Source organism: Chelonia mydas, chromosome 20, assembly GCF_015237465.2.
Source record: "Chelonia mydas isolate rCheMyd1 chromosome 20, rCheMyd1.pri.v2, whole genome shotgun sequence".
In the NCBI taxonomy this organism is placed as follows: Eukaryota; Metazoa; Chordata; order Testudines; family Cheloniidae; genus Chelonia; species Chelonia mydas.
Window position 1 is genome coordinate 7,543,960 of NC_051260.2, and position 22,940 is coordinate 7,566,899.

At 59.7% G+C, this 22,940-nt stretch overlaps 2 protein-coding genes across 8 annotated transcripts in view; one reads left to right on the forward strand and one right to left on the reverse strand.

Moving 5' to 3' along the window:
- CAMSAP3 (calmodulin regulated spectrin associated protein family member 3) overlaps positions 1 to 5,683 on the forward strand; it is a 35,092-nt gene extending 29,409 nt beyond the window's left edge. For all 4 annotated transcript variants that reach the window (XM_037884279.2, XM_037884281.2, XM_037884280.2 and 1 more), the window contains 6 exons: positions 1,209 to 1,345; positions 1,571 to 1,797; positions 2,020 to 2,116; positions 2,504 to 2,619; positions 4,057 to 4,175; positions 4,336 to 5,683. In XM_037884279.2, the coding sequence (XP_037740207.1) occupies positions 1,209 to 1,345; positions 1,571 to 1,797; positions 2,020 to 2,116; positions 2,504 to 2,619; positions 4,057 to 4,175; positions 4,336 to 4,638 (999 nt within the window). In that variant the 3' untranslated portion in view covers positions 4,639 to 5,683. The remainder of the gene's footprint in view (positions 1 to 1,208; positions 1,346 to 1,570; positions 1,798 to 2,019; positions 2,117 to 2,503; positions 2,620 to 4,056; positions 4,176 to 4,335) is intronic.
- Positions 5,684 to 6,515: 832 nt separating this feature from the next.
- On the reverse strand, positions 6,516 to 22,895 carry XAB2 (XPA binding protein 2). 4 transcript variants are annotated; one of them, XM_037884285.2, is made up of 19 exons: positions 22,762 to 22,895; positions 20,783 to 20,931; positions 20,211 to 20,334; positions 19,264 to 19,461; positions 18,613 to 18,747; positions 17,990 to 18,154; positions 13,439 to 13,583; positions 12,878 to 13,029; positions 12,142 to 12,261; positions 11,498 to 11,629; positions 10,934 to 11,065; positions 10,589 to 10,702; positions 10,096 to 10,258; positions 9,424 to 9,614; positions 8,694 to 8,816; positions 8,283 to 8,454; positions 8,061 to 8,187; positions 7,517 to 7,632; positions 6,516 to 7,317 (listed from the first exon to the last, which is right to left on the reverse strand). In XM_037884285.2, the coding sequence occupies exons 1-19, from the start codon at positions 22,819 to 22,821 to the stop codon at positions 7,256 to 7,258; spliced, it is 2,580 nt and encodes an 859-aa protein (XP_037740213.1). In that variant the 5' UTR covers positions 22,822 to 22,895; the 3' UTR covers positions 6,516 to 7,255. The 4 variants fall into 4 exon arrangements, with proteins under 4 accessions (XP_037740213.1, XP_037740212.1, XP_043388948.1 ...); XM_037884284.2 differs by having other exon boundaries at positions 8,694 to 8,828; XM_043533013.1 differs by lacking the exons at positions 12,878 to 13,029; positions 13,439 to 13,583.
- Positions 22,896 to 22,940: the final 45 nt, after the last annotated feature.

Sequence of the window (22,940 nt, forward strand, 5' to 3'; positions counted from 1 at the left end):
TCGCTGCACTGCCTGCCAGAGCCTGTCTCGGCCACAACCTGCCATCCTGTCACAGGAGCCCCTGGATTGGGAGTGTTCTGCTCTGGGGAGGGGGGCGCAGGGAATGGGACACGGGGCATTTCCCCTCTAGGGGTGCTGTCGCCTGAACCAGCCAGTTTCCCAGTGCTGGGTTCTGTGGGGTTCCCTCCCTCCCAGGCTCCCTTGGGTCACAGCCAACTTCTTCCTGTAGGGAAATCCTAGGGCTGCTGTTTTTGGGTCCCTGCCTCCCCCAGGTGCCCTCTCTGAGCAGGCTCCTCCCCCAGGGTCTGCAGCAGGGGGCTGGCTGGGATGCAGTCCTGCCCGTCTGGTGCCATGGCATCGACCGGTGTCTTGGCAGGGTGCAGCTGTGGGTCGCTCCTGCCCCAGTAGGCCATATGGGGGCAGTGCTATGGGATGTCGGCTCAGCTGTACAGTTAACCCTTTGGAGTCTGCCACAATGAGTCTATTGCCTAGAACACATGACATTATGGAGGGATGGGGGTGTAGGGTCCATGGGAGTTGGGCACCTCAGAATCTTTGTGGCTCTGGGTCTAGCTATTGTCTTTTTTTTTTTTTTTTTTTGCTTAACTCCCACATGCTGGGGCTGCATGGGGGATGCTGCAGGGGGTTAACTGACCTGAGAGCAGCAAGGGGACCTGGGTCTCACGCTGCCATCCGGGTCTCACAAGCCATAGCTGTAGGACTGCCTAGGAAATGACTCGTTCCCCTGTGGAACTCCTTGCCTCAGGATAGTGCCCAGGGCAGGAGCTTAGCTGGCTCTGAGGATTAGATATTGGTCTGGGCAACGCCACTGCTGTTACAGGCCTGGATGGTCAGTATTTGCCCCTGAGCAGGGTGGCTTCCTGCCCCTCCCTCTGAAGCAGCAGGTTAGTGGCCCAGCTTGGCTGTGGGCTGGGATAGCTGGGCCTTGCCCTCAGCTGCGTGGCTTTCTGGGGCCCCTGTGGCTTATGCTGAGGCCAGTGGAGCTGGTGAGGGGCTGGGGGGTGCTGGGATACCCAGGATGCACTAAGGCTTGTTCTGGCTTCATGGGGATGTGCCCTCCCTGCCTGCCCTTGCTGGAGCTGTGGCCGTGCTCCATGTGCCTGGGGCCTGCTGTGTGCCCACATGCCGCCCATCGCTGCTGCCGGCGGACCCTGGCCCTCCCGCTCACTAGCTCCGTCCCTGCCCAGGACGACGAGAAGCCGGAGGACGAGATGGCCCAGAAGCGGGCCAGCCTGCTGGAGCGCCAGGCGCGGCGCAACGAGGAGGCGCGGCAGCGGAAGCAGTGGCTGGAGGCTGAGAAGGAGCAGAAGGAGGAGGCAGCCAGGTGGGGGGTAGGGGCCCACGTTGGGTGGCACCCAGGGGGGTGGAGGGTGGTGCTTAGGAGGAGGGCATGACTGGGCAGCATCAGGGTGGAGCCCAGGTCTGCAGGTACCCAGGGGTGGGGGGCTGGTCTGAGCAGCATGGGGTGGTGCAGGGAGCCCTGCTGCAGGGCTGGCTGGGCGGCTTCGGGGCAGAGCCCAGCCCCTAAGGGCCATGCTCCCCGTGCCAGGCTGCAGGCGGAGGAACGCCCGCGGCCGGAGGAGGAAGCAAGCCCACGGCGCGGCGACTTCACGCGCCAGGAATACCTGCGGCGCCACCAGCTGAAGCTCATGGAGGACCTGGACAAGGTGCTGCGGCAGAAGCCAACCACGGTGCGCGCCCTCAAGAAGGGACGGCCCAAGACGGTATTCTGCGACGACTCGGCCCTGGCCCGCAGCCCGGTCAAGGGGCTCCTCGGTACGGTTGGGGGGAGGGTGGTTCATGGACAGTGGGTGTGGGGGGGAGATGGGTTCATGGGGCCACCCCTTGCCCAGCTGTCCCGCACAGCCGAACCCCGTACTCCAGGACCTGGAGGGCCCAGGAGCCAAGTCTGACTTAACTCGGGGGGGGGGGTGTGTGCTTTTTTGGGGGGCTGGGGAATGTTTTGGGTGCTGTCTGACAGAGATCTCTGCCCCCCAGGCTCCAGGCTCAGCAAGGTGTACTCCCAGTCGACCCTGTCCCTCTCCACTGTGGCCAATGAGCCTGGGAACTCGCTGATGGTCAAGAGACCCTCCAGGTGAGAGCATTGGGGAGCAGGCTGGGCAAGTAATCCCCTGTGCTTCTCCATTGCCTGGCCTCCCCCGGCCCCGGATTCTGCCACTTTAGATACTGGGGTAGGGGGCAGCATTCGTTCTGGCTCCTCCCAGGGGCCTGGAGCAAGGGGAGAAAGCAGCATAGCTCCCATTGGCAGGGGAAAGCCCAGGCTGGGGGGCTGGCCTGGGGATCCCTGGAGTCCTTCCTCCCTTCTTGGGGGAGTGGGGGGTGGAGTCTCCTGTGGGGGCAGTGATGGAGATGGAAGGTTTTGGGGGTGGTGACTCCCAGGGAGCTGGAGGGTGAGGGGGGGTTTGACTGGCTCCTGCATTGGAACTCCTGCCCTGTCTCTAACTGCCCCCCTGCCCCACAGAGCCGCGTCCCCCTCGGGCCTGATGTCCCCCAGCCGTCTGGGCAGCCAGAGCCGTGAGCGGGACTGGGAGAACGCATCAACTGCCTCGTCACCTGCCTCTGTGCCAGAGTACACAGGTGAGACAGACACCCAGACACCACCCTGCCCTCCCCCAACTCTGTGCCTGAGTACATGAATGAGACCCCCCCCCCCTCCTCCTCCTCCCACACTGCCCCTACTCGGGCCCAGAGTACACGGGTGAGTACCCCTGCCCTGCCTCCCCTTCATCCCCCACCTCTGACCCTGGTGAGACCTCCCCTGCTGCCCTTCCTCCAGCCCAGAGCACATGGAAGAGAGACCCCTCCCCCTGCTTTGTGCCTGAGTACAAGGGTGAGACCCCCCCCCCCGCCCTGCCTCCCCATACCTCTACTGCTCCTCCAGATCCCCTCCTGCCCTGCCTTCCCCTACCAGCCTGTCTCCATCCAGAGTATGTGGGTAAGATCCCTGCCCATTGCCCCATTTCCCCCCCCCGCCTTGCCTTTACCCCACTGCCTCCTCCCAGCCTCCATCCCCAAGTAAACAGGTGAGACCCCTTCCTTCTCCTGCTCTGCCTCCACCGCCCCTACTTCCATCCCTGAGTACCCAGGTGCCAGGCCCCCAGCTGGGGAAGTCTCTGGGAGGAAGCCCTTCGCTTCACTCTTCCTCCAGGACAGGCCACAGAGCCTCCCTGCTTCCTGCCCAGCGAGTCCAGCTGAGACAGACCCTGGTAGAGATCCGTCCACTCCGCAGGGCCCAACGCCCCTCAGCCCAGGTGTCGGGGCCACTCACCCAGCGTTGTCAGCACAGTCGGGTTTCTTAGCCACCTGGACCCCAGCCTGGGAAGTCCTTAGGCCAGCCCAGAGCAATGATGGGTGCCGTGAGCCTGGCCAAGCCCCTACATTCAGGCTCTGTCTGACCTCCTTGGCTAGATCCCAGGTGGGAGCCCCGACTCCTTCCAGCAGCTAATGCTCCCCCACCCCGCTCCCTTGTCTTCGAGCTGGGGTCTGTGCTCTGTGGCAAGGCTGGGAAATCCCTCTCCTGTGGGTGCTGGGGCAAGGTGCCAGTGTCCTGTACCATTGTTTTCTCACATTTTCGGTTAAGGACTGGCTGAGGCCAACCCCTGTTTAAAGGCCCATGCTGGCTCAGTGCCATTTAGACCTCTGTCTCTTAGCCTGCCCTGAGAGCAAACAGTCCTCCCACATGCAGAATATAGGGGAAACTGAGGCACAGAGGATTCATTAAAAAGTTCCCACTTTGTGATAATGGCTGAGACCCCCCCCCCCCCCCCTTTTCCCACCCAGGCTCTCACCTGCCTCCACCTCCTGCTGCCTTCCCCAGTCCTGAGTACACAGCTGAAGTCACCTTCTCCCCCACCCCTAGCTGACACCTCCATCCCCCGGATATTGATTAGAACTACCTGGGCTGGTCTGTTGGCTGGCTGGGGCCCAGTGGGAGGTCCCCTGGGGGTGGGGGCAGGGCCTGGTGGGGCAGTTCCTAGATCACTGGGTCTAGCTCTAACCCACTCTCCCTGGCAGGGCCCAAACTGTACAAAGAGCTGAGTGCCAAGTCCAACAAGCACATCATCCACAACGCACTGTCACACTGCTGTCTGGCTGGCCGTGTCAACGAGCCCCACAAGAACAAGATCCTGGAGGTGAGGGGTAGGGGAGGGGCGGGCAGGCAGGCAGTCTTACTTCCCCCATCCCGGAGCAGGCAGTGACTGGGGTATGGCTGGGGGGTGAATGGGTTAGGGGGCCCTTGTATTGGGGGGTTGAGGGCTTGCCCGGTCTCTTAACCTCCCCTCTGCCCCCCAGGAGATGGAGAAGAGCAAAGCCCACCACTTCCTGATCCTGTTCCGAGACTCCAGCTGCCAGTTCCGGGCACTCTACACGCCAGCAGGGGAGACGGAGGAGCTGATGCGCTTGACGGGCTACGGTCCCCGCACCATCAACCTGGCCATGATTGAGGGCATCTACAAGTACAGCTCAGACCGCAAGCGCTTCACCCAGATCCCCACTAAGACCATGTCCATGAACGTTGACGCCATCACCATCCAGGGCCACCTCTGGCAGACCAAGAAGCCGGGCACCCCCAAGAAGCCAGGCACCCCCAAATAACCTCTCCTGGCCTCTCTGGGCTGAGAGCCCTTCACACAGCTGCTGCTGCAGGACCCCTGTGCCCTGGCTGTGTGCCCAGGCAGGGCCCAGCAAAGGGGGAAGGGCTTATCCTGGGAACTGCCAAATACACTAAAACTATGGGGTCAAAGGGCATGGGGGGAGAGCTGCCTTGGTAAGGCCTGGCCCTACCCCCACCCTAGGCTGAGGGGAGGGGCTAGGTGCCCCTAGACTGGCTACTCTGCTCTCTGCCCCCCTCCCAACCATCTGAATGTCAGACTGCACCCCAGGGGCATGTCTCTCCCCCTCCCTCCATGAGGTGTGGATCAGGGTCTGGCCCCTGGGCTGTGTATATTATACATAACTATACAGAAATTGAGCTATTTAAATGATTTTGCAATGATTTGTATATAGTGAATTGCATTTGATAAGCAGGTTGGGATGGGCCTGGTGTGGGGGACAAGGGGTGGGTGGGTGTCTGTCTGTCTCCATGTCTTGTCTATTTTGTATCTTCTAAGCTTCTGTCACAATGGAATTATGTGTTTGAACTCCCCCCTCCTTGCAGGAGGGGTGCTGGGCACAGGACTAGGTACCAGGGGCACTGCCTCAGGCCCTGGGTGGGAGGGGACCTGGCCTCTGGGAAATGAGACAGCCTGGCCTGAGCCCACCTGCAGCTGCCCCAGGGAGCAGGACTCCCTGTGCCCATAGCTCCCCCCACCCCTCCTAGCCCAGGTGGCTGCTGTCTGTGCCCCTGTTTGGGGCTGGAGTGCTGTCCTGCCAGCCCCATCCCTTCCTGGGTGGCTGTGTCCAGCTGGGAGGGGCCTGCTCCCTTCTAAGGGGCTGGCTGGAGCTGAGCCTGGTCAGTGACACCCCCCAGCACAGATGCCTGGGCCTGGTCAGGTGATCCCCCTGGGCCCCCCAAGCACTGATACCTAGGTGAAAGGGGGGCAGGGCCTGCTGGCTCCTTGTGGCAGAGAGGGTGCTAGGCAATGCTGTAATGAGCTGGCAGGGACCTCACCCTGTCACTTAATAAAGTAACTTAAAGGTACTTCTGTCTCTGCCTGGTTCCTCCTCAGAAGAGCAGCCTCAGCCTGCTGCCCCAGCACACCAGGGAATTGGGCTCCAGGTGTCAGGGAGCCTGGGTTCCAACCCCAGCTTAGGGAAGGGTGAGTCAAGAAGATCCACGCTGGGGGGCCTGGGCATCAGGACTGCCAGAGGAGGCTTCTGGTTTCAGTTGAATCCCACATGGAAAATTTTTCCTTGTGGTTTTATGGTGGAAAAACAAACTTCTCAATGCTCTGGCCCAGCGCTTGCTGGTGCTCAGAGCCTGAGCCAAGGGCTGCATGTGGAAAATGGGGACCTGGTCTCCTGGCCTGCAGTGACTGTGCCCCCCTGCCTGACAGCAGGAACTGCCCATGCAGGCTCTGATGTAGCTCCACCCCTGTATCAGCTGGTCCAGGGGGTCAGAACTGGTGCTGACCAGTATATTTAATGCTAATGCTGCCCCCTCCTGCAGGGACCTTTAATGCTCAAAGCTGCCTGGGCTGCAGTCCAGCTCCAGCCCCCCACCTCACATCATCCCTCTTGCTCTGACAGCTTGGCTGGACCTGGCCAGAACCAAGGGTCCCTCTCCCCCAGCCCTGACCTAGACTGGCATGGTGCAGTTGTGGGGAGGGCCTCCCCCAGGGCAAGCCCAGCCTCTGGCCCTGCTAGTTTGAGCTGCGGGAGCCTATGGCAAGGAGGCTCCTGTCCTGGGGTGAACAGCCTCTTCCAGGCCCCTGCTGCATTGTCACCACATCCCTGCCCAGCACAAGGTGAGGGAGGGCAGCACTGCCTGGAGCTGTTCCCCTGCCCCCCTCCCTGAGCAATGAGAGTCTAGCTAAGGTTAGAAAAAGAAACATTTATAGTCAAACAGCAGCCCGGGGGGGGCCACACACAGCACTCCCCCTCTCCCTGCACAAGAGCCAGGGCATGGCTCCCCAGCCTCCAGCACCCCATGGGCCAGGACACAGGCCTGCACTCAGCCCTGGCAGCAGTAGGGGGAAGATCGCATGTGCATGGCTTACCCCACACACTAGCCCATGGAGACCAGCTGGAGAGGGCAGATAAGCCCCAGCTACTGTCAGTGGGGCCCCAGGCCAGCTCCTGGGCTGGCCCCCAGGGGCTCTGCCTGCTCCTTCCCCACTTAACAAGCCTGGCTCCCAAAGTGCTTCACGAGGAAGGGGGGGGGGGGGGTGTGTGACAGGGCAAGGGGCCAGTAGCCCAAGGGCAGGCTGGCTCCACCCACTCCTGCCAATGGCCCAGAGCAGGGTCCTCCCCTCCCTGCCCTGGGCAGCAGCCAGCTACTTAAAGCTACAGCACCCCTGCCCTGCTAGGAGCCAGGGCCACCCAGCCCCAGAGCCCAAGGGGGAGGGATAGGGCCAGAACTCGGGGAGCCTGCTTGGCCTACAGGGACAGGAAAACTAAGGCAGCCGGGTGCCCTGGGTGAGGGGCTGTGCTGGGGGGCACACGGCTCCAGCCCAGCAGCTCCAGGCTGGCCCAGGAATCTCAAAGTCCAGACCCCTCTGCCCGCAGTTCAGGAGTGGAGCAGGATCCATGGTGCCCGCTGGCTGCCCCCAGCTCAGTCGGCCTTCAGCCCCCCGAACACAGCTGAGGGGACGCTCTGCTGCTCCAGCTGCACCTCTGCAGGGAGAAGGGGAGGGTGGGTCAGTGGTGAGCCAGCACCTAGCAGCACCTGCCTCCAGCCAGGAGACAGACCCAACTATGCCACACCCAGTGCCCAGCTCCCATCCTCAGCCTAAGAGGGCAGGACATATCCAGCTACACTAGGCTCCTCCCCCAGCCAGCCCCCCCAGTCGCAGCTGTACACCCCACCCCTTACCATCAGGCTCATTCTCCTCGCTCTCATCCCCCTCCTCCTCGTCCTCATCAATGTCAATCTCGTCGGGGTTCACCTGCCTGGAGAGTGCGGCCAGCTCACTGCGTGACGCATCGCTCCTACCAACATACCGGGGAGAGGGAGTGAGCCAGGGGCTAGGCACCAGGGAACCAGCTGCTCCAAAGGCAGTCCTGGGCCCCCACTGTCCCCACCCCCATCGATCCACAGCTCCCCACATGGCTCTAGGCCTAAGACAGGCTTCCCGCAATGTGCAGGGGGCTATGGCTGGCTGTGCCCTGGGTGCCAGCCCCAGCCAGCAGGGAAGGGGTGAGGGCAGCGCCCACCAGGGAGGGTGGTTGGGGGTTACGGGCTCAGCTGGCGAGAAGTCAGCCCAGGGCTGCATTGGCACTGGGCCCTGGGCAAGGGGCATATCAGAGCCATTGCTGGCTATAGGGCAGGGGAGCCAAGCCCCAGCATGCAGTAGGGCCAGGTGCCCAGATGAATGCTGGAATATGTATTCTCCACAAGCTGCCCCATGCACACAGACCTGACAAAGAGGATCTTCTCCTTGGACCGGGGCTTGTCCCGCTCTGCCTCAGCCGCCAGCTGCTCTGCCCGCTGCTCCAGCAGCTTCATGTCGTCCATGCCACTCTGCCCTGGCGCCAGGTCTGACACTGGAACCAGACAGCAGGGTGAATGCCAGGGACACCTCTGTGTGGGGGTACAGGTGCCCCCAAGGCTCCCACCATGCAGGGGGCGGCTTGCTTACCGGTGCCTGTGGCATTGCTGGAGACTTTGAGCATCTGCGAGGCCATGAAGTTGACCTGGGTGTTGTAGGTGGCTTGGACGCTGCGTTTGATGCGCAGCATCTCCCGGATCGTGTCTTCGTTCCCGTGCCGGATCTCAAAGTCCTTCCATGTCTGCCAGAAGGAGCCTGTGGTCTGGGGGTGGGGGGTGAGCCCAAAGGGGGTGAGCCTTGCAGTCCCCACCCCCATGGCCTGTCCTACCCATCTCCCAGCCTTCTCTAGGGCAACTGATCCCTGTAGCAGGGCCCAACACCCACCTGGCTGGGAAACCAAGCCTAGGGAGCCTGGGGACGGTAGTGCCAGGGACCAGACTGTAGGGGACAATCCCGGCCCCAGCTCACTCTGCCACCCAAAGTTCACCCTGGGACCCTTACCCGGGGGTCACAGATCTGTGAGCAGTAGGAGTAGATGGCCCGGGCCCGGTCGATCTCGCCCAGCTTGCACTCCATGTCGGCAAAGCGCTGGCACATCTCGCGGGCGTGCTCGTCTGACAGCACCTGTGGGGGAGACTGTGAGAGAGTGACCCTGAATCCCACCAGCCCCCATCCCCACTCCTCCTTGACCACCACCGGCCCTGACCGGGGCGGATGGATGGACAGATGGACCTGACAGCATGCTCCCCTGAATGCCCTGCCCCTGACCCCACCTGTGGGTGGGGGAATCCGGATGCCATGCAGTGTGCTCCCTGCAGGCTGGGGCTCAGGACAGGCTCCCCACTCCGAAAATCCCGGGTTTGTGGCTTCACAGCCTTGGGGTGCAGAGTACCAGGGGTGAGGGGAGTGTTCGGGGTTTGGCCCGGTGCTCTCTGTGCCCATCTCTGCCGCCCAAGTGTCCCTGTTACTAGAAGGCAGCGCTGCCCTTTAGTGCTGGGACTGCAGACCTCAGCCAGCCCACGCCTCTCTCTGCCTGCTGGATGGGTCGAGGGCTCCTCAACACCAGCCCATGGGATTTGGGTGCAGGAGGACGGGAGGGGTTTCTGCTACTGAATGGCAGGAAGGGGCCTAGGACAGCCCAATGCACTGGCACACAGGGTGGGGGCAGTGCTCTAGGCCCATGTGTGAGGGGGAAAGGGGAGACCTCTGCCAGCCCTACCCCCCACCTCACCTCAATGGCCTTCTCATAGATGCTACGGGTGTGGGTGACCCCATAGATCTCGGCCGCCCGCTTGATGTAGATGTTGTACATCTCGTACTGCTCCGAGGGCTGCACGGCCCGCGTGGCCCGCTCGTACACTGCCATGGCATGCCGCGCCAGCCCGAACTCCTCCTCCAGCTTGGCATACAACAGGTAGATGGCTGCGGGGACAGGGTGCGTCAGGGGCCGGCTAGCACGGGGTACGACCGAGGGCACTGGTACAGGGTCACCAGGCCACAGGGTGACTCGGAATCACATCAGAAACCTGCAGCATCACTGAGGCAGAGGCAAAGCTGTCTGACGGGGACGGGGGAGAGGGCCCCGCAGAGGGGCGTGTGTGTGTGGGGGGAACAAAGCTAAAGCCAGCTGGTGGGGGGCTGCGTACGGGGGCGCTGGCCCTGCCACAGCCCAGGATCTCAGGCCCTCTTTGCCACACAGCAGTCTGTGCTCGAGTCCACATGGAGCCGCAGGGCCCAGTGGGGCTGGGCTCCCTCATTCAGCATCCCACCCACAGGGCTCCCCTCAGCTTGGCGACAGGACTGGCCACCAGTATGGGTGGAGTCCTGGCCAGATAGAGCCACACGGCAGTTGATGCCAGGATGCCCTCATATCGGGGAGCCAGGAACCCCTGCCCCCACGTACTCTTGGCGTATTTCTGGGGGCAGCCGTCCAGTGCCTGCTCGAAGAGGTCACGGGCACGCTCCAGCTTCTTGCCACCATAGCGGTCGATGAACTTGGTCAGGTAGGTGTTCCAAATGTCGTACACGTTGGGCCAGCGGAACAGGGAGATGCCCCTCTCGTAGGCCTGCCGAGGGAGGAGTGTGAGCATGGCTGCCCGGGTCCCCCTGGAGCCCTCACATTTGGCGGAAGTTCCATGACCCCCCCCAGGAGCAATCGCAGCCTCTCCCCCCACCCGCGATCTGCACATTAACCCTGTAATCCCCATGGAGCCACCTCAGAGCCCCTCTGACCCAGCCAGCTCTGCACCCCTCCCTCGCCAGGCAAACGCCTGCCAATCAGGGGCTCTCTGCCAGACCTGCCCACCAGTTTCCCCTCACCCCTACCCCAGCTCTGCTTCTTGGAGCCCAGCTAAATCCCACCCTCCCTCGCCCTTAACAGTGGAACTCCCCTGCACCTTGAAGCTCTCCTCAAAGTAGGTGTGCTCCTCCAGGAAGAGGGCGTAGTTGATGATGATCTGGGGTGTGGCGATGCGCAGGTCCAGGATGCGGTCATACACAGCCTTGGTGGACTAGGAAAGAAGACCAGGTGGGCAGCAGTATTAGGTGGATTATGGTAGGGGCTGGCATGCTGCAGGGATCCAGTGGGCCCAGCAGGATGGACAGGGGCGGCTGAAGGCTGAGCCTGGTGCCATCCCCAGTGGAGTCCACCCCCCGCAGTTCCTCTGCCGGAGAGCAGCTAGGGCCTGGCTCCTTGGCCCGCTGCCGGGGACCTGGCCCCTGAGAAGGGTGGGTATCCTCACCTTGAAGGTGCCCAGGCTCTCTTCCAGGTCGGCCAGCATGGACCAGACCTTGAGGGACTTGTACACGCGGTTCTGGACGGGCTCTGAGGCGTCGAAGTATTCTGCTTTCTTGGCTGGGATGGCCGTGGCTTTCTGTGGGGCAAGAGGGGAGCACGCTCAGTGGGGCAGCGAACCCTGTGCCCAGGATTTCACGGCCAGCAGCACACAGGGCGGGGAGGGCCATTCAGGGACACATGACATCCCCTGGCAGGCGCTAGATAGGCAGCTTCTCACCATCACTCACTGAGTCCACAGCAAAGCATGGCCCACACTCAAACCACTAGACCGCCTGCCCCTCCCACAGCTGGAAGTGGAACCCAGGAGTCCTGGTTCCTGCCCCACCCCCACCCCTCCCAGAGCTGGGAGTGGAATCCTGGAGTCTGGGCCTTAACCTCAAGATGTTCCTCTCTCCTCTACCCGCCCAGGACTCTCTAGCAGCCTAAGGGATGGTTGCCTGGCGCTTGCCCTCGTACCCCACATTGCCACTCCCATCAGCCCCCCTATACCCAGCAGGGCTGGGCTCACCCGGAGGATGCGCAGGGCCTGGTCATAATTCTCATGGCGCAGCTCCATCTCCCCATACTCGCACCAAACGCAGGCTAGGTCGTCCACCTGCTTGAAGTTCACCTTGGTGGCTTTCTCAAAGATGGTCCTGGCCTGGGCAAGTAGACGGAGGCAGAATCAGAGGGAGCACAAGCTGCTCCCCACAGGCCCCGACCAGCCCACTCCCCTGAGCTCTGGCAGGAACCCAGCCCCTGCTCCCTGCCTGGCCCCAGGCCAGCCTGCTCTCCCCCAGCCAACCTGCTCCCCTGAGCTGTGGCAGGAGCCTGCCCCACTCCGTCTCCCAGGCTTCGGCAGGGGTCCAGACACAGTGCACCCAGCCAGGCAGAAATCCCTCCCTCACAGACCCCTCTGCCCTGGCCTTCCAGGGTTGGCATTAATGGGGATTCTGCGCAGACTCTCTCTCCAGGTGCTTGGGCGATGCTCCTGCCCAGTTTAACCCCCACTAGCAGCCACTGCTGGGATCATGAGTCCTGCTTGTGTGATGCCCCAGGATGAGGGTCCTACCACCCCGCACCCCACCCTCCCGATGGGTCCCCTCAGCCAGGGCAGGGAGAGGAGGCAGCTTCTCTTGGCTGTTCTCATTCCGCGCCCCCAGCAACACTCACATCCTCGATCTGCCCATTGTCCTCATAGAACTTGGCAAAGGAGACCCAGAGTGTGTGTGTCTTGCCGGTGGCCTTGAAGGGGTCCACGGTCTGCACGGCCTCCGTGTAGGTGTTGATGATCTGTGAGGGCAGGTGGGCGCCAGCGTTAGATCCAGCAGGAGGAGAAGGGCATGCTCTGCTGAAGACCTTTGCCAACAGAGCTGCTACAGCAGGGCCCACACAGCCCCTCCCCGTGCCCCAGAGGGGTGCCTTCTAAGGGTGAGGGTGGAGTTCAGTCTCCCTTGACTCCTCACTGGGGCACGTCAGTCTCCCTGGCGATCTCACAGAACCCAGTGATGAGGAAATGGACCGAGACCCGGCCACACTGCACAGGCACGCAATGGGAGCAGCTGTCAGTCATTCCCAGCCTGGACTGGAACCTGGGCCCTATGCCCTGGGCTTGAGCTTGGATCAGCACCAGTGACACAGCCCCTCGCCCTCGTCCCCTGCCCCAGCCGCCGCAGCCAGATCAGAACCGGTGCCTGTAGCCCATTCCCTGTGCCCCAGCTGTTCTAATGCTCTGGGCTGCATTAACCAGAGCCCCATGTGCCCCACACCCCAGAGGCAGCTGTACCTCTGCCCATCTCCCCATTCCCCTGGGATGCCAAGGGGGGGGGGGGGGGGGCGCATCAGGATGAGAGCCCCAGGGTGAGTGTGTGGCCCCGGCATGCTCCCCCGGGGGATGGGCTGGCCCTACCTCTCGGGGCTTCCCCTCATAGAGCTTCACACGCTTGTGCCACTCGTGGACGTTATGGGGGTTCTGGCGCAGCAACACGCTGTTGAGCAGCAGGGGGCGCCGTGTGATCAGCTGCTCAAAGCGAGCCAGGCGCAGCTCCAGGTCCACATCATCTGTAGTGGGGAGAGGCACAGGCATATTAGCCACTGCCCTAATGTCCCTGCCGGGCCCCGGCCCTCCAGGAGTCCTGAGTCCCAGCCCCCCATTTAATGCTCCCCACTCCCCTCCCAGAGCTGGGACTCGAACCCAGGAGTCCCGACTCCCAGCTCTCCCACTGGGCCTAGCAGGGTCTTACTATCCTCCAACCCTTCTGAGCGGTCATTTGTGCCTCCCATAAAGAGCAATCAGCTGCCAGAGTCTGGAGGCCAAACGCAGCCCTGGTGTAAGTGGTGTAACTGCAGAAGTCAGTATTACCTCCTTGCCCCCCAGTGCCACACTTGGGGCTCTGCCTCCCCAGGCTGGCCAATCCCTGCTTAGGAGCGCTGCATGGTACCTGCAGGCGGGGCCCAGTCCCCCACTCACCCTCCTCCTCCTGCCCCAGCTCAGAGGTGGTCTCCATCTTGGCTGCGATCATGCTCTCCTCGAACTGGGCGTAGCTGTCAAACACCTGGGTGAAATCCCGCACTGTCATCACCGTCTGGATGGCCTCCTCGTACACGTCCCGGGCCTGAGACACATGGCACCGTGAGCAAGGCCCCAGGCTCCCTGCCCCACAAAGGGGCTCCCCAAGCTAGCTCCCAGGAGAGAAATGGGAGCTCCAGCCCCTCCACCCTGATAAGCCTCCAAAGGGCCCTTGCCCGGAGCTGAGATGCAGCAATCTATGGGGTGGAGGAGTGGATACAGGGATCCCTTGCCTGGCGCTGAGATGCAGCCACCGGTGGGGGCTGTTTGGTCCCTTGCCCGGTACGGAGATGTGGCTGCTCCTGGGGTGGAGTGCAGCAACTGTTGTAGTAGAGAAAGAGAGCCTGGAGCACTGGGCCTGGTGCAAAATTTAAGGCCTCAACCCAAGGCTGTGAACCAAAGTCAGGCCATGTATTAAAGTAAATGCTCACAAGGTGGCTGTTCACTATATGAACTTGGCAAAGCTGTTGCTAGTGGAGGCCCTAGATATTTACAAAAATGTATTTTAGAAGGCTAGTACAAATACACAAAAAATTAGTACAAAATCAAATGGCTTGACAAATCAATCAATAAGAGTATTTTGTCCAAAATACGAGGAAAAAGGGGAGGTAACAAACGGGTGTCATAAAACACGACAGGTGCTGTGTAAGTTGTTTGTCTCAGTCTATAGATGTCGGGGGACCTTGCCTTAACCCTTTGTGCGGCCAATCATAGAATATCAGGGTTGGAAGGGACCTCAGGAGGTCATCTAGTCCAACGCCCGGCTCGAAGCAGGACCAGCACCAACTAAATCATCCCAGCCAGGGCTTTGTCAAGCCGGGCCTTAAAAACCTCTAAGGATGGAGATTCCACCACCTCCCTAGGTAACCCATTCCAGTGCTTCACCACCCTCCTAGTGAAACAGTGTTTCCTAATATCCAACCTAGACCTCCCCCACTGCAACTTGAGACCATTGATCCTCATTCTGTCATCTGTCACCACTGAGAACAGCCGAGCTCCATCCTCTTTGGAAACCCCCTTCAGGGAATTGAAGGCTGCTATCAAATCCCCCCCTCACTCTTCTCTTCTGCAGACTAAATAAATCCAGTTCCCTCAGCCTCTCCTCGTAAGTCATGTGCCCCAGCCCCCTAATAATTTTCACTGCCCTCTGCTGGAGACTCTCCAATTTGTCCACATCCTTTCTGTAGTGGGGGGACAAAAACTGGATGCAGTACTCCAGGTGTGACCTCACCAGTGCTGAATAGAGGGGAATAATCACTTCCCTCAATCTGCTGGCAATGCTCCTACTAATACAGTCCAATATGCCATTGGCCTTCTTGGCAACAAGGGCTCACTGCTGACTCATATCCAGCATCTCATCTGCTGTAATCCCCAGGTCCTTTTCTGCAGAACTGCTGCTTAGCCAGTCAGTCCCCAGTCTGTAGCAGTGCATGGGATTCTTCCTTCCTAAGTGCAGGACTCTGCACTTGTCCTTGTTGAACCTCATCAGATTTCTTTTGGCTCAATCCTCTAATTTGTCTAAGTAACTCTGGACCCTATCCCTACCCTCCAGCATATCTACCTCCCACAGTATTCTTGCCAGCAAGTTAAAGAAGTGTGGGCTGGATGAATGAACTATAAGGTGGATAGAAAGCTGGCTAGATTGTTGGGCTCAACGGGTAGTGATCAATGGCTCCATGTCTAGTTGGCAGCTGGTATCAAGTGGAGTGCCCCAAGTGTCAGTCCTGGGGCCGGTTTTGTTCAATATCTTCATTAATGATCTGGAGGATGGCGTGGATTGCACCCTCAGCAAGTTTGCAGAAGACACTAAACTGGGAGGAGAGGTAGATACGCTGGAGGGTAGGGATAGGATACAGAGGGCCCTAGACAAATTGGAGGATTGGGCCAATAGAAATCTGATGAGGTTCAATAAGGACAAGTGCAGAGTCCTGCACTTAGGACGGAAGAATCCAATGCACCGCTACAGACTAGGGACTGAATGGTTCAGCAGCAGTTCTGCAGAAAAGGACTGAGTGGTTACAGTGGACAAGAATCTGGATATGAGTCAACAGTGTGCCCTTGTTGCCAAGAAGGCCAATGGCGTTTTGGGATGTATAAGTAGGGGCATTGCCAGCAGATCAAGGGACGTGATCGTTCCCCTCTATTTGTCATTGGTGAGGCCTCATCTGGAGTACTGTGTCCAGTTTTGGGCCCCACACTACAAGAAGGATGTGAAAAAATTGGAAAGCATCCAGCGGAGGGCAACAAAAATGATTAGGGGACTGGAACACTTGACTTATGAGGAGAGGCTGAGGGAACTGGGATTGCTTAGTCTGTGGAAGAGAAGAATGAGGGGGCATCTGATAGCTGCTTTCAACTACCTGAAAGGGGGTTCCAAAGAGGATGGAGCTAGAGTGTTCTCAGTGGTGGTAGATGACAGAATGAGGAGTAATGGTCTCAAGTTGCAGTTGGGGAGGTTCAGGTTGGATATTAGGAAAAACTTTTTCACTAGGAGGGTGGTGAAGCACTGGAATGCATTACCTAGGGAGGTGGTGGAATTTTCTTCCTTAGAGGTTTTTAAGGTCAGGCTTGACAAAGCCCTGGCTGGGATGATTTAGTTGGAGATTGGTCCTGCTTTGAGCAGGGGGTTGGACTAGATGACCTCCTGAGGTCCCTTCCAACCCTGATATTCTATGATTCTGTACCTCTCCCCCCTGTTTAGTGTCATCTGTGAACCTGCTGAGGGTGCAATTCATCCCATCATCCAGATCATTAATAAAGATGTTGAACAAAACCAGCCCCAGGACCAACCCTTGGGGCACTCCGCTTGATACCGGCTGCCAAATAGACATGGAGCCATTGATCACTACCCATTGAGCCCAACAATGTGGCCAGCTTTCTATCCACCTTATAGTCCATTCATCCAGCCCATACTTCTTTAACTTGCTGGCAAGAATACTGTGGGAAATTGTATCAAAATCTTTGCTAAAGTCAAGATATATCATATCCTCCCTTTCCCCATATCCACTGCCAGTTATCTCATCATAGAAGGCAATCAGGTTCGTCAGGCATGACTTGCCCTTGGTGAATCCATGTTGACTGTTCTAATGGGACAGCTGAAATTCCTGCTGCTGACTGAGCCGCTCCTTGCCTCGGGCACTCACGGGTTAGTGTGCCTGTAGCTCTTATGGGACGCTAGGACTTTGCCTTAAGAGCAATAAACCTGGCCGAGCACCTTTGTCACCAAACCATGCCTGTGGTCTTTCTTTAGAAGTAAGATCGGGGGCTGCTGAATCAGCAGCTGCGCTACCTGCTAGTGCTGATAACACTGGACCTCCAAGAACAAAAGCACTGAGCAACCGTAACAGCTTAGCAGCAACATTCCTCTCTTCCACACTGTTTAATAGTCACATGGCAACACCACACAAAGGGAGATGATTCAACACTATGGCGCTAGGAACCTTAGAAGTACTGACTGGTTAGAGAAGACAGAACAACTAGAGACACTAACTTTGGGGGAATGCAGAGGGTCAGCTGGAGCATGCTGGATTGGGCCTGGACACTAGGGTTAATATCCTCACTGCTGAGAAACACGTCATGGACTCATCAGTGACTAGGTAGTGTTCTGTGAGCTGTTTAATCCCTGCCATATTCCACCCCAGAGGCAGGCACGCTCCAGAACCAGGACAGTGATCCCTCCAAAGATGTGCTTTGGGCTCCCTCCAGATGACACCGGCTAGGCAAACAGGAGCTATCCCAGTGCCTGAGTGAGCAGGGAAGCCCAGCTGCTTTCCATATTGGGTTGGTGAACTCAGACTCCCTGCAGGGCTGGACAATTCCCCCGCATCCCTCTGCAGGAAAGCTCTGTGGGAGGCGGGGGGGGGCTGTGAGGAGCTCTCCCAACCTGCTTCCCTTCCCCATCCCCCCAGACTGCCCTGGTCTTTGCATTACCCTCCCAGTCCTCCCCAGGCACTTCCCTCCCAGGTCCCCATGCTTCCCCCTCCCCGCCCCACCCATTTCAGGATCCAGTTCAAATGTCACCCACCCTGCTTCAAAACTCCTCTGAGATTCAGCTCAACCATCCCAGACTCCCATAACCTCCCTCCAATGAATCACCCAGTACCAGCTTCCTGTTGCTAGTGAGAGAGCCTTCTCCCATGCAGCTCCTGGATCCAACCCTCAGGTGGAGACTTCCTTCTCCTCTCTCGCACTCCACCACACCTGGTTTCTCTGTCCCCTCAGCTCATGATTCACTAACCCTTTGGGGGCCCACGCTGCACCCAGCCATGCAACCTCCTGGGTTGTTGCTTCCCCAGGACCTTTAACCCCTGTGTCCACCAAATTAAACACCAGGTTCCCCTTGCAATGGGAAAGCCTTTGCCAGCAGTTAGCACCACTCACAGAGCAGCCTGCATGGAACAGCGCCCATCCCTAAAAGCTCCCAGTGCTGGCCTTGCCCACCCCTCAAGGTACCTTCTCAAAGTGCCCGCTGCGGATGTAGTAGTCGGCTAGGGAGCACCAGAGCTTGCCCAGCTGGTCGGTGAAGCGGGTGAGGCCTCCGCGAATGATGGCCCCAACATTGAGGGACTTCACCTTGTCAGGATTCTGGGAGATGAGGTCACAAAGCTCGTGCCACAGCTGGAGGGAAGACGAGACATCAGGCAGCAGGGCAAGGCTACACAGGCCACTCAGCATCCACAGGGAGCTCCCAGGCCCTGAGCCCATCTAACCCATCCCCCAGGACTACTGTGTCCACGTGGGAGCACACAGCATGACAGCTATTCCAGTTCCTGCCCTGGGCTTGGTTTGCACATCTGAGCCCATCCCCTCCACTTCCCAACACCCTGGGGCACGGGCTCCAGGCTGAGGTCTGGTACCCAGCCCCCCCCGCATTCACTCCTGCTGCCCCACCTGGCACATTCCAGGGTGTGAGACCCCCTGCGTAGGGGAAGTGCTCTGACGGACCAGCAAGGAGGCTGGGGCACAAGCCGTCCTTAAGGGGAGGGAGCAAGAGGAGCTATTAGCAATGGGGTGGATGACTGGCACAGCTGCCCCCTCAGGAAGGAAGCCTCGCCCTGGCAGCATGGGCACCTCACCTGGTAGTTGGATTTCCCCTCCTTGGAGACGAACCTCTCGTCATTGACCACAGTGGCAAGGCGGAGGGCAGCCTCGTCCAGCCGGTCGATGGAGCGCAGATATTCGATGTACTCCTCAGCGTTCTCAGGGCTCAGCTGCATCACACACAGCGGGGATGAGCATGCCTGGCAACCTAGCACTGCCCATGCTTTTGCAGGTTAGCACTGCCTCCCTCTGTGCCACCCCCAATCTCCAAGCACTTCACTAGCCCCATTCTGTGAAGGGAAACTGAGGCACAGAGAGAGGAAGTGATTTGCTTGAGGTCCCACAGATACCTGGGGCAGGGACAAGCGGAAGGACAGTGCAGAACTTTGGGTGCAAACCTGGGATTGGGAGAGACAGGTTCAATTCCCTGCTCTGGCTCAGCCTCCCTGCATAACCCTAGGCAGGTCACTGAGCCATTCCCTCCAATCCGTTTGCCTCCACTGCAACATACCCTGCAGCTGTGGGCGGGGTTAGGGCTGGATCTTGACCCTTTGAGGAGCAGAAACTCCAAGGCCTTTGTTCCATTGTTGTGGATCCACTGTGCAGAGACAGGCAAACCCAAAGGAGACTGTTCAAAAGGGGGCAGCTCAGCAAAGAGTAAAGATCAGGGGGTCTGGTGCCCTTACCTTCAGGTACCTGCGGTAGACTCGCACAGCTGTCTCGGGCAGGGGGTACAAGCGCACAAACTTCAGGTAGAGGGGCCAGATTCGATGGTGCTGCGTGATGGGCAGTGCCCGGAGTGCCCGGTCAAAGGTCCTGCGTGTGCGGGTGATCCGGCACTGGTCCATGAGGAACTGGCAGTAATCTAGCCAGATCCGAGGCATCTGCCAGTTCAAGAGGCAGGATTGCTTACCAGGACAGGACCACAGTGCGGACCTGACTCCTCCTATCACGGTTATACTGCCATGCTGTGGCACAGCTGTCCTTAAGGACAAAACCCCTTCTCCCTAAGGAGGGAAGCCCTGTCCCCAACATTGTGGGTACCTCACCTAGTATTTAGATTTCCCCTCCTCCCTGTTTGTTTCATTCTGGCCAGAGCAATGGGCAGACAAGGCCCTGGGGGTGCATCCTCAAGAGAACCCTACAGAGCCTTGTGCCTCGAAGTTGCTGGTTCCAACCCACCCCAAGGCCAGAAGTGACTGACAGCCACCCATGGGGTTACACAGAATAAACTTGCTGGCCCCCAGGCAGCTTCCTGCTGGCTCCCACCCGCCAGCTCATTAGCAAGCTGAGCACAATGAGGCCTGGTCAGTGCCAATGCATGCTGGCTAGTGATGGCATGGGGGAACTGGCCCTGTGGCTGCCCAGGCTATGACCATTCTGGAGACACACATGGGACTCAGAGCAGGCAGGCAGAAGTCTAAGGTGTGGGGGGAGTTCATGGTTGGTGATGAGGCCCAGGACACAAGGGGTCCATGATTGGGTGATCTACAGCCTGGGGCAGGGGCTGTCCATGGTTGGGGACAGGGCCATGCAGAAAGCCTCCAACAACCCTGCCCTCGTCAGATAGCCTTCATCTACCACCGTCAAGCCCAGCGGCTTTGCTGCTCGTCTGTCCCAGGCCTCCCCATACCTTGTGCATGAAGACGAGGGCACGTTCATGGCAGTTGTTCACCTCCTCATAGCCAGGGTCAGTCACACACCTGTTCTTCACCTGCTTCCGGCGCTGCTTAAGGTAGTTGTACCACAGCTTGTAACTGCAAACACCATGGAGTTGTCACTGTCAGAGGTTTCTTTAGCCTGCGCTCCTGTCCTGGCCCTCACAGAGCCTCCTGCTGGGAGAGGCTAGGCATGTGGTAGCTGGGAACTGCCCATATCCAGCGCACCTGCACTTCTCTGCAGTGCTTCCCACATGAGATCACAGCAGTCGTGAGGTTCTAAAGGGTATGTCTACACTGTGATCAGCGGTGCGACTGCAGAATGCGTCAACAGGGATGAGCCGCCTTCGATCTAGCGAACTTGAATAACAGCACAGGCTTTACAAGTGAGCCCACAAGCCCGGGTATGTACTCGAGCGGCTAGCTTCATTGCCATTGTTATTGAGCTCGCTAGCTCGGGAGTGTATACACATGCTCCTGTCACACCTCTTACTGCAATGTAGACGTGCCCAAAGAGTTCTCCATGCCTTTGCTCCCAGCCACATACCTGCCTGGCAGCTCCTTGAGGGCTCTCTCGTAGATCAGGTTCAGCACATGCCGAGGGGCGTTCTGCTTGAACTCAATGTAGCGGATCCAGCACTTGACAGAGAAGGGGTTGCGCAGGATTTCTTCCTCGTACTGCAGGTCCTCCTCCTCCTGCATGTGGGAGGAAGGGATCAGAGGCAGAGCCCAGGCCTCTCCTTTATGCCCAGGAACCTCTGGGCACTAGCAGCTCCACTTCCAAGACTCAGAGTCCGTTTAGTAGCGAAACCACCAAGGGAATCCAAACTTTTAAAACTCATTTTCCTCTATTTATTGCAACCTGTTTCCTTATTCAGTGTTTGCTCCCCCCATGGTGGCAGCCTGTTTTGTTAATATGGGGCTGGGGATGCAAACGTACTGGTTTATTATTGTAGGGTTGCCTAGAAGGGCCAGGGCTTTGCAAATGTTGTTTTGTCACTACAGGGTTAGGGTTAAGGTTACTACAGGGTTGCTCAGGAAAGCTAGTACACTGGTTGTAACCTGTACACTGGTTGTTATTACAGAGCTGCACAGAACTGCACACGCACTAGCTTGGTATTGGAGGGTACAATTAAAACCAGACAGAGAGCCAAACTGAGATGTCGAAGGCTGACCCTTGCACCACAGCTCCAGGGCAAGGCCTGGGGAAGGAATCATGGCACAAGAGTTGCTCCAGCAATGACAGGCATGTACACTTGAGGGTTCCCGAGTTTTCCAGGGTCCAACTTCGGAAACCCAGAGCTCTGCCTGGATGTGGCCGATCAAACCCTTCCTCGCACAGTGGGGAGGCGGACATGGGGACCCCAGGCTGGTAGGGGGCAGGTCTGAGTCTATGGGAGGCAGCTGTGAGGTCCCTGGAAGGTTAGGGAGCAAAGCTAGGTCCATTGTGGCAGTAATGGCAGGGGCTCTGGGTCCATGGAGAGTTAGGGGACAGGGCTAAATCTATGGGGGTATCACGGGGGGGGGGGCCTCTGGGTCCATGGAGAGTTAGGGGACAGGGCTGAGTCTATGGGGGCGGCACGGGGGGGGGGGCCTCTGGGTCCATGGAGAGTTAGGGGACAGGGCTGAGTCTATGGGGGCGGCACGGGGGGGGGGGGGGCCTCTGGGTCCATGGAGAGTTAGGGGACAGGGCTGAGCCTATGGGGGCGGCACGGGGGGCGGGGCTCTGGGTCCATGGAGAGTTAGGGGACAGGGCTGAGTCTATGGGGGCGGCACGGGGGGGGGGGCCTCTGGGTCCATGGAGAGTTAGGGGACAGGGCTGAGTCTATGGGGGCGGCACGGGGGGGGGCCTCTGGGTCCATGGAGAGTTAGGGGACAGGGCTGAGTCTATGGGGGCGGCACGGGGGGGGGGCCTCTGGGTCCATGGAGAGTTAGGGGACAGGGCTGAGTCTATGGGGGCGGCACGGGGGGGGGGGGGCCTCTGGGTCCATGGAGAGTTAGGGGACAGGGCTGAGTCTATGGGGGTAGCAGAGGGGGAGGGGCTCTGGGTCCATGGAGAGTTAGGGGACAGGGCTGAGTCTATGGGGGGGGCCTCTGGGTCCATGGAGAGTTAGGGGACAGGGCTGAGTCTATGGGGGCGGCACGGGGGGGGGGCCTCTGGGTCCATGGAGAGTTAGGGGACAGGGCTGAGTCTATGGGGGCGGCACGGGGGGGGGGGGCCTCTGGGTCCATGGAGAGTTAGGGGACAGGGCTGAGCCTATGGGGGCGGCACGGGGGGCGGGGCTCTGGGTCCATGGAGAGTTAGGGGGCAGGGCTGAGTCTATGGGGGCGGCACGGGAGGGGGGCTCTGGGTCCACGGGGAGGAAGGGGGCGGGGCTGGGTGTGAGAGGCGGGGCTCCGTGGGCACAGGAGCCTGGGGGCAGCGAGGGGTGGAGTCAGAGGGACCCCAAGGGCGGGGCGAGCCCGGGCCGGGGGGCGCTGTAGGGTACGGTGGCCTGAGCGGACATGACGCGGCCGGGCACTCACGAAGAAGAGGTCCGGCTTCCCCCCGCCAGCGGCCACCGGCGTCTCCTCCAGCTCCGGCATCGCGGCTACACCAGACCCTGGTCCCCGCACGCAGACCCCGACAGGCCCCAGCGCGCGCCGATGACGCAGGCGACGCGCCGCGCTCTCTTAGCGTCAGGGGGCTGCCATCTCCTGGGGAC

Coding starts and splice junctions, on each gene's coding strand:
- XAB2 (XM_037884284.2), bottom strand. CDS start 22,821: ATGCCGGAGCTGGAGGAGACGCCGGTGGCCGCTGGCGGGGGGAAGCCG. Junction 19,462..20,210: donor CCCTCGTCTTCATGCACAAG/GTATGGGGAGGC, acceptor TTGAACTGGCAG/ATGCCTCGGATCTGGCTAGA. Junction 7,318..7,516: donor CGAGGAGAATGAGCCTGATG/GTAAGGGGTGGG, acceptor TTCTCCCTGCAG/AGGTGCAGCTGGAGCAGCAG.